Source organism: Canis lupus, chromosome 32, assembly GCF_048164855.1.
Source record: "Canis lupus baileyi chromosome 32, mCanLup2.hap1, whole genome shotgun sequence".
NCBI lineage: Eukaryota > Metazoa > Chordata > Mammalia > Carnivora > Canidae > Canis > Canis lupus.
The window spans coordinates 30083699-30101708 of record NC_132869.1 but is presented as its reverse complement, the minus strand read 5'-3'; the positions used below and the strand labels follow the sequence as shown (position 1 = coordinate 30101708).

The 18010-nt window shown below is 33.4% G+C and overlaps 1 protein-coding gene across 5 annotated transcripts in view; it reads left to right on the top strand.

Annotated features, from left to right (window-relative positions):
- Window positions 1–18010, top strand: part of VPS13C (vacuolar protein sorting 13 homolog C) — a 168828-nt gene that overhangs the window by 96543 nt on the left and 54275 nt on the right. For all 5 annotated transcript variants that reach the window (XR_012022719.1, XR_012022721.1, XM_072808964.1 and 2 more), the window contains 9 exons: window positions 1003–1150; window positions 4757–4907; window positions 6935–7044; window positions 9472–9641; window positions 10942–11189; window positions 12340–12569; window positions 14013–14105; window positions 16370–16735; window positions 17111–17197. Coding sequence is in view for 3 of the 5 variants with exons in the window: in XM_072808964.1 (XP_072665065.1) it covers window positions 1003–1150; window positions 4757–4907; window positions 6935–7044; window positions 9472–9641; window positions 10942–11189; window positions 12340–12569; window positions 14013–14105; window positions 16370–16735; window positions 17111–17197 (1603 nt within the window). In the remaining 2 variants the exon portion in view is untranslated. The remainder of the gene's footprint in view (window positions 1–1002; window positions 1151–4756; window positions 4908–6934; window positions 7045–9471; window positions 9642–10941; window positions 11190–12339; window positions 12570–14012; window positions 14106–16369; window positions 16736–17110; window positions 17198–18010) is intronic.

Genomic DNA, 18010 nt, shown 5'->3' with positions numbered 1-18010 from the left:
TTGGTCAGTGATAAAACTAGCGTGCCTCATAGAATCTCTGTTTTGTCTTACCACATTTATTATATAGTTTTCTTCATTCTATAGACATTAAGGGGGGCACATGATATAATGAGCATTCGGTATTATATAAGAGTGATAAGAGTGATGAATCACTGACCTCTGCCTCTGAAAACTGATAATATATGTTAATTAATTGAATTTAAGTTAAAAAATTAAAATTAAAAAAAATAAAATTTACTCAGTATACTTAATTTAGACTTATTTTTATTCTTCACTTTGCCTATAGCTATTTTCTGTCAATGGGAGAAAACTTCTTAAAATGTAATAAAAGTTAAGATTTTTTTTCTCCTTTCTAAACCTTGCCACTTTTGGGAATTCTCAGTGTGGTATGTAAAGGATTACTGAATCCAAATGAGAAAGTGTTGAGTCTGTTGAAAGACTTTTTTTTTTTTTTTTTTTTTTTAAGATTTTATTTATTGGGCAGCCCGGGTGGCTCAGCGGTTTAGCGCTGCCTTCAGCCCAGAGCGTGATCCTGGGTACCGGGATTGAGTCCCGCGACGGGCTTCCTGCATGGAGCCTGTTTCTCCCTCTGCCTGTGTCTCTGCCTCTCTCTCTCTCTCTCTCTCTCTCTCTCTGTGTGTGTGTGTGTCTCTCATGAATAAACAAATAAAATCTTTTTTTAAAAAAGTTAAAAAAAGAAACAAATGTTAACATTTGTTTGCATGACGCTAGTTGCTAATATTCAACAGTCTTTGTGAAAGTAGTAAATAGTGTAATAGTCATACTTTCTGTCTTTGAAATCAGAATTATGTAGGTTTTATATCAGAAAGGTCTTGATTTATTCTGATTTGGATTGATTTGTGAAAAGAAACATATTTTAAAGAATTCTGATAGCAGCCTTCAATATCTAGGTAAACTATGGAAACTGTTAGACAATATGATAGTCTTCATTCTAAAACATAAATGTCAAAAATATAAAATAAATTCTTGTTTATCTTTCAGAACTCTTTTGCAGAATGGCTTGGCACAACCTGACATTGAAATTTTAAAACCAGTCAACTTACTTTTGTCCATACAGCGAAATTTAGCAGCAGCATGGTATGTGCAAATTCCAGGGATGGAGATAAAAGGAAAACTAAAACCTATGTTGGTAAGTATATGTGTACAGTATATGAAAATTGCTGGGTAGGCTTTTATTATTCATCACAATGCCATTCTAGCATACATCACAAGTGATGAAGCAGGGGTGCCTGGGTGGTGCAGTTAGTTGGTTGGTGTCAGACTGCTGCTTTTGGCTTGGGTCATGATCTCAGGGTTGTGAAAGTGAGCCCTGCGTTGGGCACTGCATTTAGCACAGGTGCAGAGTCTGCATGAGTTTCTCCGTCTGTCCCTCCTGCTTGTGCTCTCTCAAAGAAATAAATCTTAAAAAAAAAAAAAAAGTAGTGAAGCATTAAAAGGGAATACTTTGTTAACTGAAAATGAGGTCATCCTAATTCTCACACTTTATTTCACGTTAGTCACGTATCTGGTAAATCCAGCAAGAAATCTGAGATAAAAACTCATTGGAATCTACTGAAAATATTATTAATAATTTTGGAAAGTTCTATTAAAGTTTAAGGCAGTAGAATAGCAAGATAACATAAAGTACTATTTAGATGCCACACTCAGAGCACTTTAGGAGTATTTTTTTTTAATTCTTAATTTATTTATTTGAGAGAGAGCACAAGTGGGGAGAGGGAAAGGAGCAAGCAGACTCTATGATGAGCATGGAGCCTGACGTGGGGCTAAATCCTACCGCCCTGAGATCATGACCTAAGCTGAAATCAAGAGTCAGTCACTTCACTGACTGAGCCACCCAGGTGTCCCTCCCTGCTTAGGAGTATTTTTAATGTAAAGAAGCACTCTTTTAATTAGAAAGTAGACATTTTAAATAGGTGAGTATGTAACTTGGTAAGCATATAAATATGGAAATACTTATAGTGTAGTTAGCAGGTCATATGTTGGCTTACAGGGAGAAATGATAATGGCCAAAGACAGTTATGTAAGTATAGGAATCCTATGGTCTTTGTGTGCCTGTATGTAAAACCATTGAAGCCAAATACTAGGGGATAGGGGAAGAGAGAGAGTGACTGAACAGAGCATGTGAAAAACAAATAAAAATTTAGTAGTTTTTAATACCTGTGATTAGTTTAGAGTAAGTTCTGGATAAAACAGAAAGGGTCAGAGGAGCCGAGTTCTATTAAAGAAGTTAAAATTGAAGTTTATCGTAGGGATGAAAGGTCCTGTGTGTAGTTATGCGTAGATATGGTACATGGGAAGAGTGTCTAGGGTATTCATAAAGACTTCTCTCTTTCAGAGTATGTGACTCTTCCTTTAACTTCTCCCTTACTATTGAAAGATTAAATCTCAGGGCTAATATTTGACCTTTTCCCTTTGCTTTCAAAGATTGTGTGGTTATAGGTTTGCTGAAAGCAAAAGTAAAGCCTATATGTTTATCAGTAAGAGAATATGGACCAAACAATGGTATATTCATGCAGTAGACATTATAAACCAGATAAAGTGAGTGAGCTAGAACTTAAAATGGATATATCCTAAACATAAAAATGGAAAAAAATTGTGTTGTAAAATAATAGTATAATTCTATGTTATTTCAAGTTTTATAATGAGCAAGACAATGGACAGTGCTATCTATTATTTATAGGGAATGCAGTAGTGGTAAGTATAAGAAAGCATTCATGGGAAGAATAATTCAGGATAGTGTCTTTCTCTGAAAAGGAACATAGAGGGGATGGGGTCTCACAGAAGTAAACATGGGGCTTCAACCATATCTATAATGGGGAAACAAGACCTAAAGGAAATATAGCAACTTGTAAGATTTGACAAAGCTAAATGATAGGCATATTGGGGAGGATTATTGTATCCTCTCTGCTTTTCCTTTATGCTGGAAGTATTTCAAAAGAAACTAGAAAAAAATAGTAAGAGCTCTGTCAGTTTTACATCAAAGCATGATCATCACTTTAACTAAAAGGACCCTTGTTAAATCAAGAATGCAGCCATAGTGTGTATAGTTTCCACTGCTAATGTGTCAGCAATCCAGGCCTCTCAGAACACTCCTTCTTGGGTATTGAGTCTGTGTACTTTTCCTAGGTCTAGAGTGTAGCTAAAATGGATATATGGTAAGTGATACCTGTAAGTTGTTTTGGGTAGATCATCTTGACAGTTCTTAAAAATCTGTGGTGCCATCTCTTAAATTGTCCTTCAGACTTACTGAAGGGTCAGTCTAAATATGTAATACAGCTGCTCTTTTCACCACAGCAAACCAGAAGAGGTGATGAAGTTAGCCGCTTTTCAGGCAGTTGTTATTTCTTGGTATCACACATGAGAATGAAGATACAAGGAAGTTCTAGGGAGTTAAAGTGACATCTGTTTTCCTAGGATTGGGGCTTGTAGCAAACAAGAAATCCTTGGTCATTACTTCAGGCTAAAATATCTCCCCATTTTCATTTAGGCTGGGAATCAGAAAATTTTCCTGTCAATAGGGGCCTAATTTGGGGAACAAAGGGTTCTGTGGTGTTCAAAGGAGAAGGTGCTGTGAATGCATGCATGCCTGTATCAATTTGTGTTTAAGTACTTGAAACAGGTCTTTTGGACCACTGTATGTGTAGGAAAAATGTACAAAAGATAGAAAGATTAAAAGGTTTAATGGATCTTAGAGCCAGTGGCAGCTACGTTTGTTCTAGCTGCTTCATGTTGTATAGCGACCTATGAGGAAGATGATATTATTTCTGTTTTATTATTTTTTTAAGATTTTGTTTTAGAGCATGTGCACACTGGCAGGTGGAGGAGTAGAGGGGGAGGAAGAGGGACAAGCTGACTCTGCGCCCAGTGTGAAGCTTGCTGGATCCCAGCACCCTGAGATCACAACCTGAGCTGAAATAAAGAGGTTGGATACTCAATAGACTGAGCTACCCAGGCACCCCATATTTCTGTTTTAAAGATTGAGAAACCTGGCTTAAGGAGGCTAAGAAACTTGGCAAATATCATAGTCTTAAAGTTGTAGGGTTGATACAGAGCTGCCTGATTCAAAAGCTCTTGCTTTTCCTCCCTCCCTTCCTTTCTTTTTCTCTTTCTCTTCTTTCCTTTTTTCTTGTCACATATCCCCTTTTATAAAAGTAGGAAATGAATAGGATATTCCTTTCCTGCTCTGTGGTTTGGTTTGAAAAAATTCTTTGTAGACACTTTGGTTATTTTCCAAGTGACATTATTCTTGATGAGTTGAACAAATGTCTTAGGCATGTCCAGATGTATTTGTATGGGGGAATAAGAACTACATTGCAGGAGAGCTTCTTGGCGGAAGGTAGAAATTGAACAGCACTCTTCTTGTATTGAGTTTGGATGGAAGTGAAGTTGAAGAGGGAGCAGGTACTGAGCCAGAAGAGAGAGAGGCCGAGTGGAGATGAGGAGATAGGAAAGGGGAGAGAAGCACAGGTTCAGGAACATACAAGAAAGATAGGAACAGACATGAAGAGTGACAGATGCAGGGGCTTGGGTGTGGGTGCAGCAGTGTTTTTCCACATGCAGAGTGTCTCATACTATACAAGATGAAATACTTATCTCCTATATTTACTGCCCCAATTCCTTTTTTTGCTGTTGTTGTTCAGATGGACATTGAATATGAGGAACTGTAAATTAAAACATGGATGTGATATTCTGTGTTTTTATTCCTTTATATTAACAACTTACTGTTGCTTTCTAGATTGCTCTCAGTGAAGATGACTTAACAGTTTTAATGAAAATTCTGCTAGAAAATCTTGGAGAAGCTTCTTCACAGCCAAGCCCTACACAGACTATCCAGGAGGCTATAAGAATAAGGAAAGATGTTCTGGGTGGGCCCGACAACCTCAAAGGTATAAATTAATGAAGATTTTTGCTTTGATCATGGAGAAAAATTAGTGTTAATGCCGTATGTATGTTTAGTGTCTTTTTAGTTGTCTAGCATAATGTGGTATGAACTGATTCAGTATTGTAGTATTTACTGTAGAAAATTGGCTTGGTACAGGGCCTGGGGCTGCCTTGGAACTCCCAAAAAAGGAGGTATGCTCATTGTCTTCTGTAAGAGGAGAAACCACCTATTGTCTATAGGATACATGTTGGCCCTTTACTTAAAAAAGCTGAATTTGCTGAATTCAAAAGCCACTGAGGTGGTGGACCTTGAGATTATAGCAAATTAGGCACACAGTATAGTAAGGTTCCAAAATAATTGAGAGAAAAGGATCTCGGTATCCTACACTGATGACTGGCCCACAACAAAGGAAGGTTGTTTTGTATAAAAACAGCTTCATTTATTTGGTTTTATTAGAGTGATATAGTCATATATGTAAGGGAATTTTCCACATTATTAGAATGGGATCTTTTAAAATTATTTTAAATTCATTTTTAAAAGATAATTTTTATAAAATGAAAGTGTCCTTCGTGCTCAAAACAGTTATTTAAAACATAATTTTAATCTGTTTTAATCATTTAAAGTCATTGATGGAACATCATATGTTTTATTAAACTTATAAATAGGTTATGTTTCCATGGCTGAAAAGAGATGAAGTATCCCTTGCCCTTCTAATAAATGGTCCCATACTGCTGTGCTTTTATAATGTTCAGATCATCAGCTGTTACTTCAGAAAGTAATAGATAAAAAACTCCCAGTTAATAATACCATTAATATTGCTTCTTCTGTGGTTGGACCCAGTGTGTTTTGAAATCACAAAATAAATGACTAGAGCAGTGTGCAGAAAAGGTTTTTGTTTCAGGTGGATAGTAATGAGTACTCCCTGGGCTTAGTGAGGCCAGCATCTTCTCCCCATTTTGGGTTTATGCTACAGTATGGATAAATGCTAGATAAGCAGGCTGTTGGTATGGTTAGACAGGAACTGTGTACAGATGAATAAAGATAGCAGGCAGGCTTTATGTGATTAATGATCTCATTATGTTCAGCTGTGGTCAATTTGTTTATCTGGTTCTGGCTATATTGTTAATGTGGTCCTTGGGAAAACTTGTGAATTCAGATGAAAGCTGCAAAAGAATGAAGATTAGAATGTGAATTACTTTCAGGAAGAGTGAAGGAAAAAAACTAGTGTTTTCCAAATCGGAGAAGCATTTATCTGGTTAAAATTATGCAGTGTTTTCTCTTCTAGCATCTTGTAAGAGCGCTTCCCTATAAATGATCAAAGAATAGAATCAGTCTCTAATAGAGATGATAAAATCACTTTGTAAGAATGATTGAAAGCAGTATCTATTCTTACTCTTATTGGCTAAAAAGTTTTTGCCTAAAGATAAGGGAATGGACAAAATTACTTCTTGAAATCTCTTACCTTGGAATTTCAAAAGCTCCCTGTCCCATGTTATATTTGAGCTCTGTTTGACTCAGCTGTTGAATTATATTCTGTTCTTGTCAACGTACTGAGTTGGGTGATACAGGTAATTAAAAATAGAATTACACGATGCTAGCAGAGAATCTGTTACTGACTAATTGTCTGTTATAGGTCAAAGTATTTTATTTTTCTGTGCCTCCAATTTCATAATAAGACCCCTTCTTTTTGTTCCTTTTTAAAAAATGTAGGTGGCCTGCCTCTGTCATTTTGTCCTGTACTAAACATATACAGAATAAATCATTGCCATTTTATTTTTTATTTTTTATTTTTAAATTAAAAAAATTTTTATTGGAGTTCAATTTGCCAACATACAGCATATCATCCAGTGCTCATCCCATCCCGTCAAGTGAATCATTGCCATTTTAATTAATTGTCTCATAATATGGTTTAAAGAATCCTAGAAATATGATACACATTTAGAATAATAAATCATTAGCTTTTAAAATAAGTTTAAAATAATGTACCTACTTAAAGCTTTTTAATTTTCATACTTATGTTTGAACCATCAGAACAAGATTTGACAGACTCAAAGCTTTCTGTGGACCAAAATGTCACTCTCCAATTTGACTTTCACTTTGAATCTCTTTCCATTGTCCTTTATAACAATGATATCAACCAGGTATGTAGTCCATGTCTTTATTAGAGATAAATCTAAAAATGCTAACAAAGTGAGGACAATGCAAGACCAATGTATATTCTCTAGGCCAAATGGAATTTAATAAACATATTAATTTTTTTTACTTCTTTCCAAGTAACATCAGCACTGAACCACTTAGATCCGTCTCCAGTAGAGGAATTTATGTATACATATATAACTATTTAAGGAGAATAATTTAGTAGTGGCTTTGAAATGTTAGAGGATCCTTTCAAAGTTCATGATTATCCAGTATATGTAAGCATTAATTGTATTTCTATTGAATAAATTTTATATATAATAGATATGTATGAAGGATACACATTAGTAGATTGAAGAATGAAGATCTAGTGCCATGATTTGAAGTAATTAATGAATCAGTAGTATTTTAGAAAGCTATTTTTTGTTATGTAGATAGTATCTTCAATAAATATTTTTACTATATCAGTTATGTTATATTACTCATAAGTACATCATGTGATAATATCCATAATCTGCAGTGATTATATATATCTGTTGTTAATGTTTATTTATGTTATATTTTATTTTGTTTTCTAAAAGTTATACAATATTCATATATTATTACTGTTGAGCCTTGAGCTAGTATCTGCCATTTATGCAATAAAGTACTTTCGTTTCTAATGTTTATTGTTAATGAAAAGAACAGAAAATGACCTTACGGAAAATGAACAGTTAAATGTATTCTTCATTTCACTTAAGGAGCCATCATTCTATTGGTTCCCCAGCCTTAGAATGTTGGTACTTTTTTTACTTTCTTCTCTGTTCACCTTTATTCGTTAGACACTGAGTATTATCATTTTTTTCTTTCTTTCCTGTCACTTCTCACTGCTACTTTATTTGAAACTTCTTAGCTCACCCTACTGCAATGGCTTCCTTGTTTGTTGCTTTTTCCTTTCATCCATACTGGACATTGGCACAATTTCAGTTTCCTACATGAATCTCATGTAGCCATTTACAACTTCCCATTTTACTAAAAAACATTCAGTATTATGTAATCTGAATTTTACCTTATTAAAAAAATTAAGTGGCTCCAAGTTGTTTACATCAATAACTATATATTGTGATGGGTAGATATATGTCACAGATCATGTCTATTAATAGTTACAGATCAAAAGTTTGTGAATTATTTATATTTTAAAAACTTACATTCCAAATTTGCCAATAATAATGTCAATAAGGCCTGACTCATATGCATCCAATGTACTGTCTTGAGTGACAGATGGAAAGTTATAACCAAGTGTGTCAGGAATGAATGGCACGTCACTAGTACTCCTTATATCCATGTCATCATCCTTAGTGAGTAATTATAATTGAGGTTCTTTACTTCCCTGAAGAGATTTTTGTTGGTTGGTAGGTTGGTTTTTTGCTTTGAGGGGGAGTTGTTTTTTTAAGGTCCAAGCATATGTACAGAATTTGGAGGTATATGTTACGATTAAATAATTTTTTTTCCTGTAAATGAAAGTTTAAATCTTTAGTTTGGAATTTGAGATCTCCATTAGGCCCATATATTTCTTTCCAGCCCTCATTCCCTACCATTCTTTTTTTTTTTTTTTAGTTTAAATTCTAGTTAGTTAATTGGTTTCAGGAGTAGATTTTAGTGATTTATCACTTACATACCTACCATTTTTTAATTGGAATATTCAAACCTGAAGAGCTTGTACCTTGTGCCCTCAGAGCATCTTTGAACTATTTACTCATGTTTTTTCCCCCATTTAGAATGTCTTTTACCTGCTCTTAGCCAGTCTGATCTCTTTCAGTTTCTGAGGCTCAATTCAGTTCTCACCTTCTTCATGAATTTTTCCTAGCCTGCTGTGATCTCTTAGACCCTTTGAGCTTTTGCTGTTTGTATTCTTTACCTAATCATTAATACTCTTTGTGGAATATGGGAGGATTAAATATGAATAAATAAATGCCTATATGTCAGTCTTTGATCAGTTGCAACTTATAGCATCTCCTTGTAATGTTTCTTGTAATATATTTCTACTTTCTATATTTGTTAGGGTACAAGCTCACCGAGATCATCTACTGTATCTTGTTCTTTCTCATAAACCCCATAGTTCCTATCACAGTGTTTTTTACAGAAGAGCTTATTAAATATTTATTAATTAGACTGATTAACAAAAATATTTCCTGATTATTTTTGTGTTAAGCTATGAGATAAATTTGTATATATTAACCATTGTTGAATATCAGTGCACACATTATTTTTTTGTATGTACATATACACTCACAAACACACATACTGCTCTGTTTTATTCTTGTGTTTTAACACCTATACCTTTAAATTTTGTTTTACTGATTTGCTTTTGTCTCTGAGTTAAGAAATGTGTTCAAAATTAATTACATACTATTTAAAGATAATTGATTCTTTTGCTTGAAAATATGCCACAGGAATCCAAACTTTCATTTCACAATGACAGTTTCCGGCTTGGTGAACTCAGGCTACATCTTATGGCCTCCGTGGGGAAGATGTTTAAGGATGGCTCAATGAATGTCAGCCTTAAACTGAAAACATGCACACTTGATGATCTCAGAGAAGGCATTGAGAGAGCAACATCAAGGTTTGTCATCTCTGAACCTGCTGTACATTATTTAAAGTTGACGTTGTACCTTGCATTGCTGCCAGGCATTGATTGCTAGGCTTGGTATTATCAAAAGATGTCTTTGGTCATGCTTCGATTTGAAGTGCCTCAGTAAATAGTGCTAATATCAGATTCAATTGCTTTGAAGTTTGAATTAAAGGGAAACTTAATAATAAAATGGACTACTGTCTTAAAAGCAGGAACCAAGAGAATGTAAGAATTTTAATAATGAAATCCACATGGGGTGGTTTGTTGGTAATATGTTTTTCTAAATTGTCCCCAGTAGGCAGGATCTTTTTTTTTTTTTTTTTAATGTCTAAATATCTAAATGTCTAAAACCTTCAGGTTTTAGATCTTTGTCTTACTTATTTTTTCTATATATTTTAAAACAATGTTCTGAAATTTCTGTCAAAGTTTTACTAGAAATGGAACCCCTAGCATTTTCGCCTTATCAATCCAGTTTTAAACAGTAACTTATATCAGCCTTCAATAAAGTGGGAAATAATGTAACTTTAATAGTCAATTATATTTTTATTACTCTCTCAAATAATGAGACATAATATTTTTGTCCTTGACATTCTTTGGAGGAAAACTATGCTGCTCCCTAAATCTAAGACTCCATTGAATACATACTGGATACTTCTGAGCCCTTTGTTTTTCTTGGAGATGAATAAATGAGGAAAGAGTGCTGTCATGCAACCAGCTTTTCTAGTTTGCAAATTTCATGTTTGGGGTGGCTATCCACTATTGTATAGGCAAGGATGGTAAAGGCCGTTTTCTGTTTGGTAACCTGCTCTTCCTATCACATGTGAGGACATAAGGGAACTATCATTGCAGACACTTGATAAACATTGACTGATTTGAATTGGATTGAATACTTTTGGACTCATTATATAGGATGATCTTTGGAAATAAATTCATTCAAGAAGGTTTTATTTCATAAAATAATTTAAAGAGATTGTCCTTTAAATTTTGTGGGACCACATTAATGTCTTTTGTGAATTGCCAAAATTCCTTTCAGTAGTCATTCATTTATTTTTCTGATATTGCATTATAATTATATTCTGCAATTGCTTAATAACATGAATCTTGCTGTGGAGATTAGAGGACAATGTCTTAGTTGCTCATTAGCTAATTAGACTCTGGTTAACACTGACCTGTTTTCTGTTCAGATTACAAACTCAAAGGTGAATGAAAGATTATTTTAAGATGTTTAGGAAATTTTTCATCTTTTAAATTATTTTGCAAGAATAAAATAATGAATGTACATATTTTTTAGAATGATTGATAAAAAGAACGACCAAGATGACAACAGTTCTATGATTGATATAAGTTACAAACAAAGCAAAACTGGAAGTCACATTGATGCTATTCTTGACAAGTTATATGTATGTGCCAGTGTGGAGTTTCTGATGACTGTGGCTGATTTCTTTATCAAAGCTGTGTCTCAGAATCCAGAAAATATGGCAAAAGAAGCACAGATTCCACTACGACAGACGGCCACAGCAAAAGTCAAGATGGAGAAAGGTTAGCAGCAAAATGTATCTGTCATAGATGACAACTTGTCATATATATATTAACAAAGATTACAGACAAAAAGATGAATGGACAATTTAAGAAAGAAAATTGCTCTTTCTAATTTAAATATATTCTGTGGAAAAACTTCAGTAAGCATAAATTTTTTAGAGAGATAGAGTAGAAATATATATTGGATTAGGGGCTAAGAAACCTCTGCTCTGGTTCTAACTCTGCCATTAACATTTGTTTACTTATCCAAAAATTGGGGGAGTTAATCTGGGTCTTTGGCTAGCAGTCTGTTTTATAGAAGGGCAATCATTTATTCAAAGAAAATATATGAAAGAATTATAGCACATTGAAGAACAGTTGAACAGATAGAGCCAGAGAGTGGGGATATGGAGCACCCAGCCTGATGCCCCTGGACATCACTGTAAACAGCTTTAAACTCACCGGAGTATTTGCACGTGTCTGGTATTGATGTACACTGAAGTTATTTCCCTGCTCAATAAATTGTTTATTCCAGCATTACTAAGTAGACCAGTGATTTTCTGTGTTAAATTATAATAGTTTAAGATCAGACATTTATCTTTCTAATGTATAACTGAGCAAGATTGGAAAATGCCATTTACTGGCAAGATCAGAATTTAATTTTTCCATTTACCATACCTACATAGTAATCACATATGATATCTCTATATTCACATATATATTTAATGTATTTATAGTATAGATTGTAGTACACTGACTATGCATTTTATGGTAAAATCAAGGCCAACTTTGATATCAGAGTCTCTTATCCTCTTCCTTATATTCCCCTCTCTTGTTTTTCCCTCCTTGTCTTTGCAACATAGTCTAATACATGCTCATGTATATTATGTACACACTTGAATTCTGACAAAAACGACTTCAAAACAAGATTATTCTTGCTAGGTCAAAATGGAAATGTTCTTCTTATGACAGAAATCAGATTGCATTATCCCACAGAATCAGCATTTGTTAATAATCATTTATCATTAGTATAACTATTAATATTGTTAGTTCTTCAATATCCATTATAACAAGATAATAGAAACAACTTAGTGACTTAAAGATAATATATACTCAAGGGACAGGATATATTTTACTACAACTTTTTTGGTTCCTATTTTTGGTTTTTCAGACGACTCTGTAAGACCAAATATGACTTTAAAGGCCAAGATCACAGATCCCGAAGTGGTATTTGTTGCCAATCTGACAAAAGCTGATGCTCCTGCTCTGACAGCCTCATTCCAGTGTAACCTCTCTCTGTCAACATCCAAACTTGAACAGATGATGGAAGCTTCTGTGAGAGATCTTAAAGTCCTGGCTTGCCCTTTTCTCAGAGAAAAAAGAGGAAAAAACATCACCACAGTAAGAATTATCTTATTATAAGCTTGGAGTGAAGAATGACAGAAATGGTGGATTCATAGAATCCTGGAATATGAGGGCTCTATAAGACTTCAGAGATTATTTGCTGTAAATGTGAGGTTTTACAGATAAGGATGTTGAGTTAAATGATTCAGCCATGGCTGTTGGTGACGGAACTAAGAACTATCTTTATACTTGTTTTCTTTTCATTGTGCCATCTTTTGTTGAGCGGTTTTTGAATTTTAGTACAAATCAACATTCCTTTTCATCTGTTTTTTCATTTGTTTACCACAGTATATCCAGTGAATGAATGAACAAATGCATGAACAATTATTAAAATCTTTAAGCTTAGAATGAAAAGAATTTCATTTGGAGTCATGTGACCAAAAGAGATTGTGTTTTGCTGTATCAAAAGTTAACTTCAATTATTTGTTCACATTATTGTTGAAAAATATGATTTTAGTTAATTGGCTTAATTGCCATAAGAATAATTTTTAAATGTTAAATTGGAAATATAACATTAAAGAGGATCATTATATGACCCTTTTGCAGTGTTACTTTAAATTAAAATTTGTAGTGGCCTACATAAAGAAATGCAGTGCTAGGCTTAGTCTGTACTTTATCATGGAGCATTCTTTAGCAGGATCATCTTCTTTTGGCATATCACAGAGAGCTTATATTAATCACTCTGTTAAAAGTTCATCCCAATTTGTTTGAAATGACAGTTATGCAACACTTAATTCCCTCATTCAATTCAGATGCAAGGTTAGTTTATTTCTTTAATGATAAATGTATATAAATGTAAGCTTCAAAGTTTTAGTACATCATTGGGTTTGAAGATTTGAAATTTATTCTTGTAAGGACCTTATATAATACTTAGGACTGACCTCTATTGATCATATGGAAACTTTCTATTTACCTACCTTACCATAGTCTTTTTTAAATGTGTTAACAGAACTCTTTATGTAAATTAACAGTTTCAAGTGATTTAGTGGTCATAAAAATTACAATGAAATAACAATTTCATTTCCTCAGGTACTTCTTTGTGAATGTAAGACTTTAATATAGTCTTTACTTCATCTTTACAGATATTTTAAATGCATTTTTTTTTTTTTACAGAGGGCATCATTTAAAATATATTTCAGTGAAAGGAAATATTTTAAGCTTCTATTAGTAAATGTACATTATTACTTATGAATTTGATCTAGAGGAATTAATAAGAACTGCTTAAAGTACTTTTACAATGTTCACAGATTTGTCATAGTTCAGAAGGGCCCTCACAAGAAATTCTCAACTAGTTTAATTTGCCTTTTGCTTTTAGTAGTAGACTGTAAAGATCTCCAGTTAAGTAAGACATGTTCTTGTGTGTATTTTATATATACATATATATATGTATATATATATATACATATATAGGAAATGTGAATTTCATTTATTTGTTTCTAGGTCTTACAGCCATGTTCTTTATTTATGGAAAAATGTATGTGGGCCTCAGGAAAACAAAATATAAGTATTATGGTTGAAGAATTTATAATTAAGGTTAGTGCCTCTCATATTATTTGAGTAAAAATTCTTATTTTTCTAACAATATCTTTTACTAGCTGTTGTAACTATAGCATTATGCTAGTCATTCACATAGTTAAACAGTGAATACCACTAACATTAAAATACTTTTTTCTTGAAAGCAAATGTTTTTTTCTATCTTTTTATAAAAGAGTACTTTTAAATATCTACAAATGATCAGGATAGTTTTTATCTCTTATATTATTGGCATGTGTGTATGTTAGAGAGGAGATTGGGTTTGGGGGACAACAGATGAGGTGGAAAGAGAAGGCAAGGAGGGATGGAAAAATGAAGTTATTATCGTTTGTAGTAAGTTATTTTTAGGCTTTTGAGGTATGATTTGAATTTAATAATTGTGTAATTAAATGTTTTATTTGTCTTATGAAATATTTACAATGACAGATGTATGCTAGAAATAAATTATTAGGATTTGCTTTTTTTTAAATCTCTTACATTTGAAATATTGAAGAAACAATCTCTTCTCCAATGGCATTTGTATTGTTTAAGTATGACCTCATGATAGCTTATAAGTGGAAGATATAGAATACTTTCCAAAATCTATTTCTTTCTCTGTCCAAAGGACCCAAAATTTGAGATGGTTAATACCAATTCTGATAGTAGCTATAAAATAGCCAATAGTGATTAAACCAAGGCTCAAACTAATGTCATTTGAGTTACCATACAAATAACAATATAGATTTCTCTCAATGTTTTAAAATACTAGGTAGTTTTAGATTTTATTTTGTTAACAAATTTATTTCTTTAAAAGCTTAAAGTAGTAAATGGGGGAAGAAGTTCTTAAATTTGCATGCACTTAACCTAAGACAATAGGTTAAAGTGCTGGGGGAATTGTCTTTTCTTTGTATATCAGCTTACTTGTTTATTAAGCAAACATTTTTTGAGTTCTTACTATGTATGAAAAATGTCCTGTACAAGGTATTGGGAATATAGTCCCTACCTTCAAAAAATTTAATGACATATGTGAGAGAAAGAAGTAAATCAGTGAGTCCAGCTTTCAGAGCTAGAGGCGTGCACAAGGTGCTACAGGGAGCACAGGCAAGGGGCCTCTAATTCAGACCAGGACATCCGAACAAGCTGCCTTAGGGTGGGGCTGCTTGAACTAAGTTTTCAAAGTCTGATGAAGGTTAGATGGACAGGAAGGGTAAGGGTTATTAAGACAGAACCTGCAGTATGCACAAAAGCAGGGGTATGAAAAACCCTTTTAAGACTTAGAGGGGTAATCCCACATGGCTGGAGAGAAAAGTGTGGTGGAGTTGTAAGATTGAGAGCACTAATTATAGGTGACATTGCTAAGGCAAGGACAAAAAATGGACTTGATTGACAGGTAAGTTTGGGAAGAAGTACATATCAGATCCTTCATTTGGTGATGGAATCCTATCTTTTTAGCATATTAAATGAGTAAAGGATGTGAGAACTGAACAGTATAGGAATCCACTTAACTTATTTAACTCCTATTGCTTAGACTTTAGGTTTCCTTTGTTAGCTAATTGATTAGGCATTAGTCACAAAGGCCTTTGTGTCCTAAGCTGAACAGAAGTTTGAACTTTATCCTTAAAGTTATGGGAGATTGAAGATTTATGGCATAGGAATGGCATTCCCAGGTTTGGGTTTTAGAAAAATAGTGCTGGTGGAAGTGTGGAGGATGGGTTCTGAGGATGCGGACTGGACAAGAAGGCATTGTCAGCGTAGAGCTAAGGCACAGTGATAGGAATAAGGAGGTGAGCAAAGATACTATACAAAGATAAAAGAGGTAGAATTTGCAGATCTTGGGCTAAGTGTAAGGAGATTCCTGGTGATCCTTAGGCTTTTTGTTTTAGTAAGACAAATGAAAACCATGTATGTATACCTTGATGAGGATCATGTATGTTAGTTTAGTTAATACAGCTATTTGAAAAACGAAAAAATCAGTTATACTTCTACATTTTTCTGTTTACGTAGCACTTTTTTATTCTGAATTGATCAATTTAACTTTAGTTTTTAACAACTGACCGATAATGTTAATTACTTAATTCCAGATTAGCCTGAGCAGAAATCATCATTATGAGAGAGGTTAGTTGACTTGACATATAATTTTGTGTATTCCCTTTTGTTTTCCTTAGGTTTGAATGTAATATATTTAATATTTACTTATATTTAATTCATTTTTTAACTTTTGTGTTATGTATTCTTCTTATGTGGGAAACAATTTATTCTTAAAAGTTTTCTGCTTTCTTTTAAAGATTTCACCAATAATTCTGAATACTGTGATGACAATCATGGCTGCTATGTCTCCAAAGACAAAAGAAGATGAATCCAAGGATACATCTAAGGAAACAGAAAATCTTTGGGGTGTCAAACCTATTAGTGATTATAACTCTTGGTTTCTTGGTGTTGACATGGCAACCGAAGTAACAGAAAATTTCAAAGACATTCAGCATCAATCAGTAGAGGAAAATTGTGCTGTTGCTGTAGAGTCAGTTCAAGTTACCTTAGAATGTGGCCTTGGACATCGAACTGTACCTTTATTGCTGGCAGAGTCTAAGTTTTCTGGAAATATTAAAAATTGGACTTCCCTAATGGCTGCTACTGCTGACATGACATTAGAGGTATGATACCACCATTTAGTACTTCCAGAGCCAACTCCTCAAAAGTACAATTGCAGAACTAGGATGTGAACTTTTGTTTGTGCATCATCAAAGCAAGTGTAATATCTATTAATAGATAATACATTCTAACATTAACTTGTTAATACATAGTATTATTTCATTGGCTATTATTTTTTTGTTAAATAATTTGTTTATGGCAGTAAAGTAAGAGTAAAGGAAAATGCACCCTCCTTATTAATAGATATTCTTTGTGTCTTCAGATGTGTTAAAATGACAATTGACATGTAACATTAATTACATAATACTTTTTCCTACTGGTTATAGAAATATGTGGTTAAAGTTGAAAGACTGTTAATATAATTCTGTGCCTTTCAGGTTCACTATTACAATGAGACTCATGCTGTTTGGGAGCCACTGATTGAGCGAGTGGAGGGGAAGAGACCATGGAATTTAAGGCTTAATGTAAGGAAACCATGAAATATCTTTATATTGAATGGTACTGAGGACATTCATTTATATTTTTCAGTACAATGATTCTCAAGATGTGGTCTAGGATTCTAGAGGCCCTTTCAGGGGATCCATGGCATCAGAACTATTTTCATAATAATACTCAGACATTATATATTGTTTTTATTTTCATTCTCTCATGAGCATACAATGGAATTTTCCAGAGACTATGTGATATTACAACAGAATGAATACTGAAGCAAAAATGAGAATCTACCTCTCTTAAGGCAGGCACTAGAGAGATTTGTAAATGCCCCTCTTTTTACTATAAAGATAACTTTAATAGTTATCTTTCATTAAATATTATTTAACATATAATTATTATTTAAAATGAATATTTAAAATTTTCCTCAGTTTTAGTTTCTAATAGAGTTCACAATGATAGATATAATGCATATAAATGAAGCTCTTTTGAGATCTTCATTGGTTTTGGTTTTAAGAGATCAAAAATTTTGAGAAAACTTGAATTCTAGTTCATGATTTTTTTGTGTGTTATCTCCTTATGGTATTTCTTGAGAGCACTTCAGAATCTTATATACCAAAGCACAATTTCTAAACTAAAAGGAACATGAATTATATACCCTTAACAAATTATCACAATACCATTCTCTGGAGTAGCCTGATTGAGTGTGAGGCACTGAACTTGACTCAGCAGATGCTTATTTTAAAAATGAGAAGTCATTTAACCTGTTTCCCAATTTCTTCTCCGTAAAGTTGAAAAATATTTCTGACCTACCTGTCTCTGGCACGGACAGGCTAACAATTTTT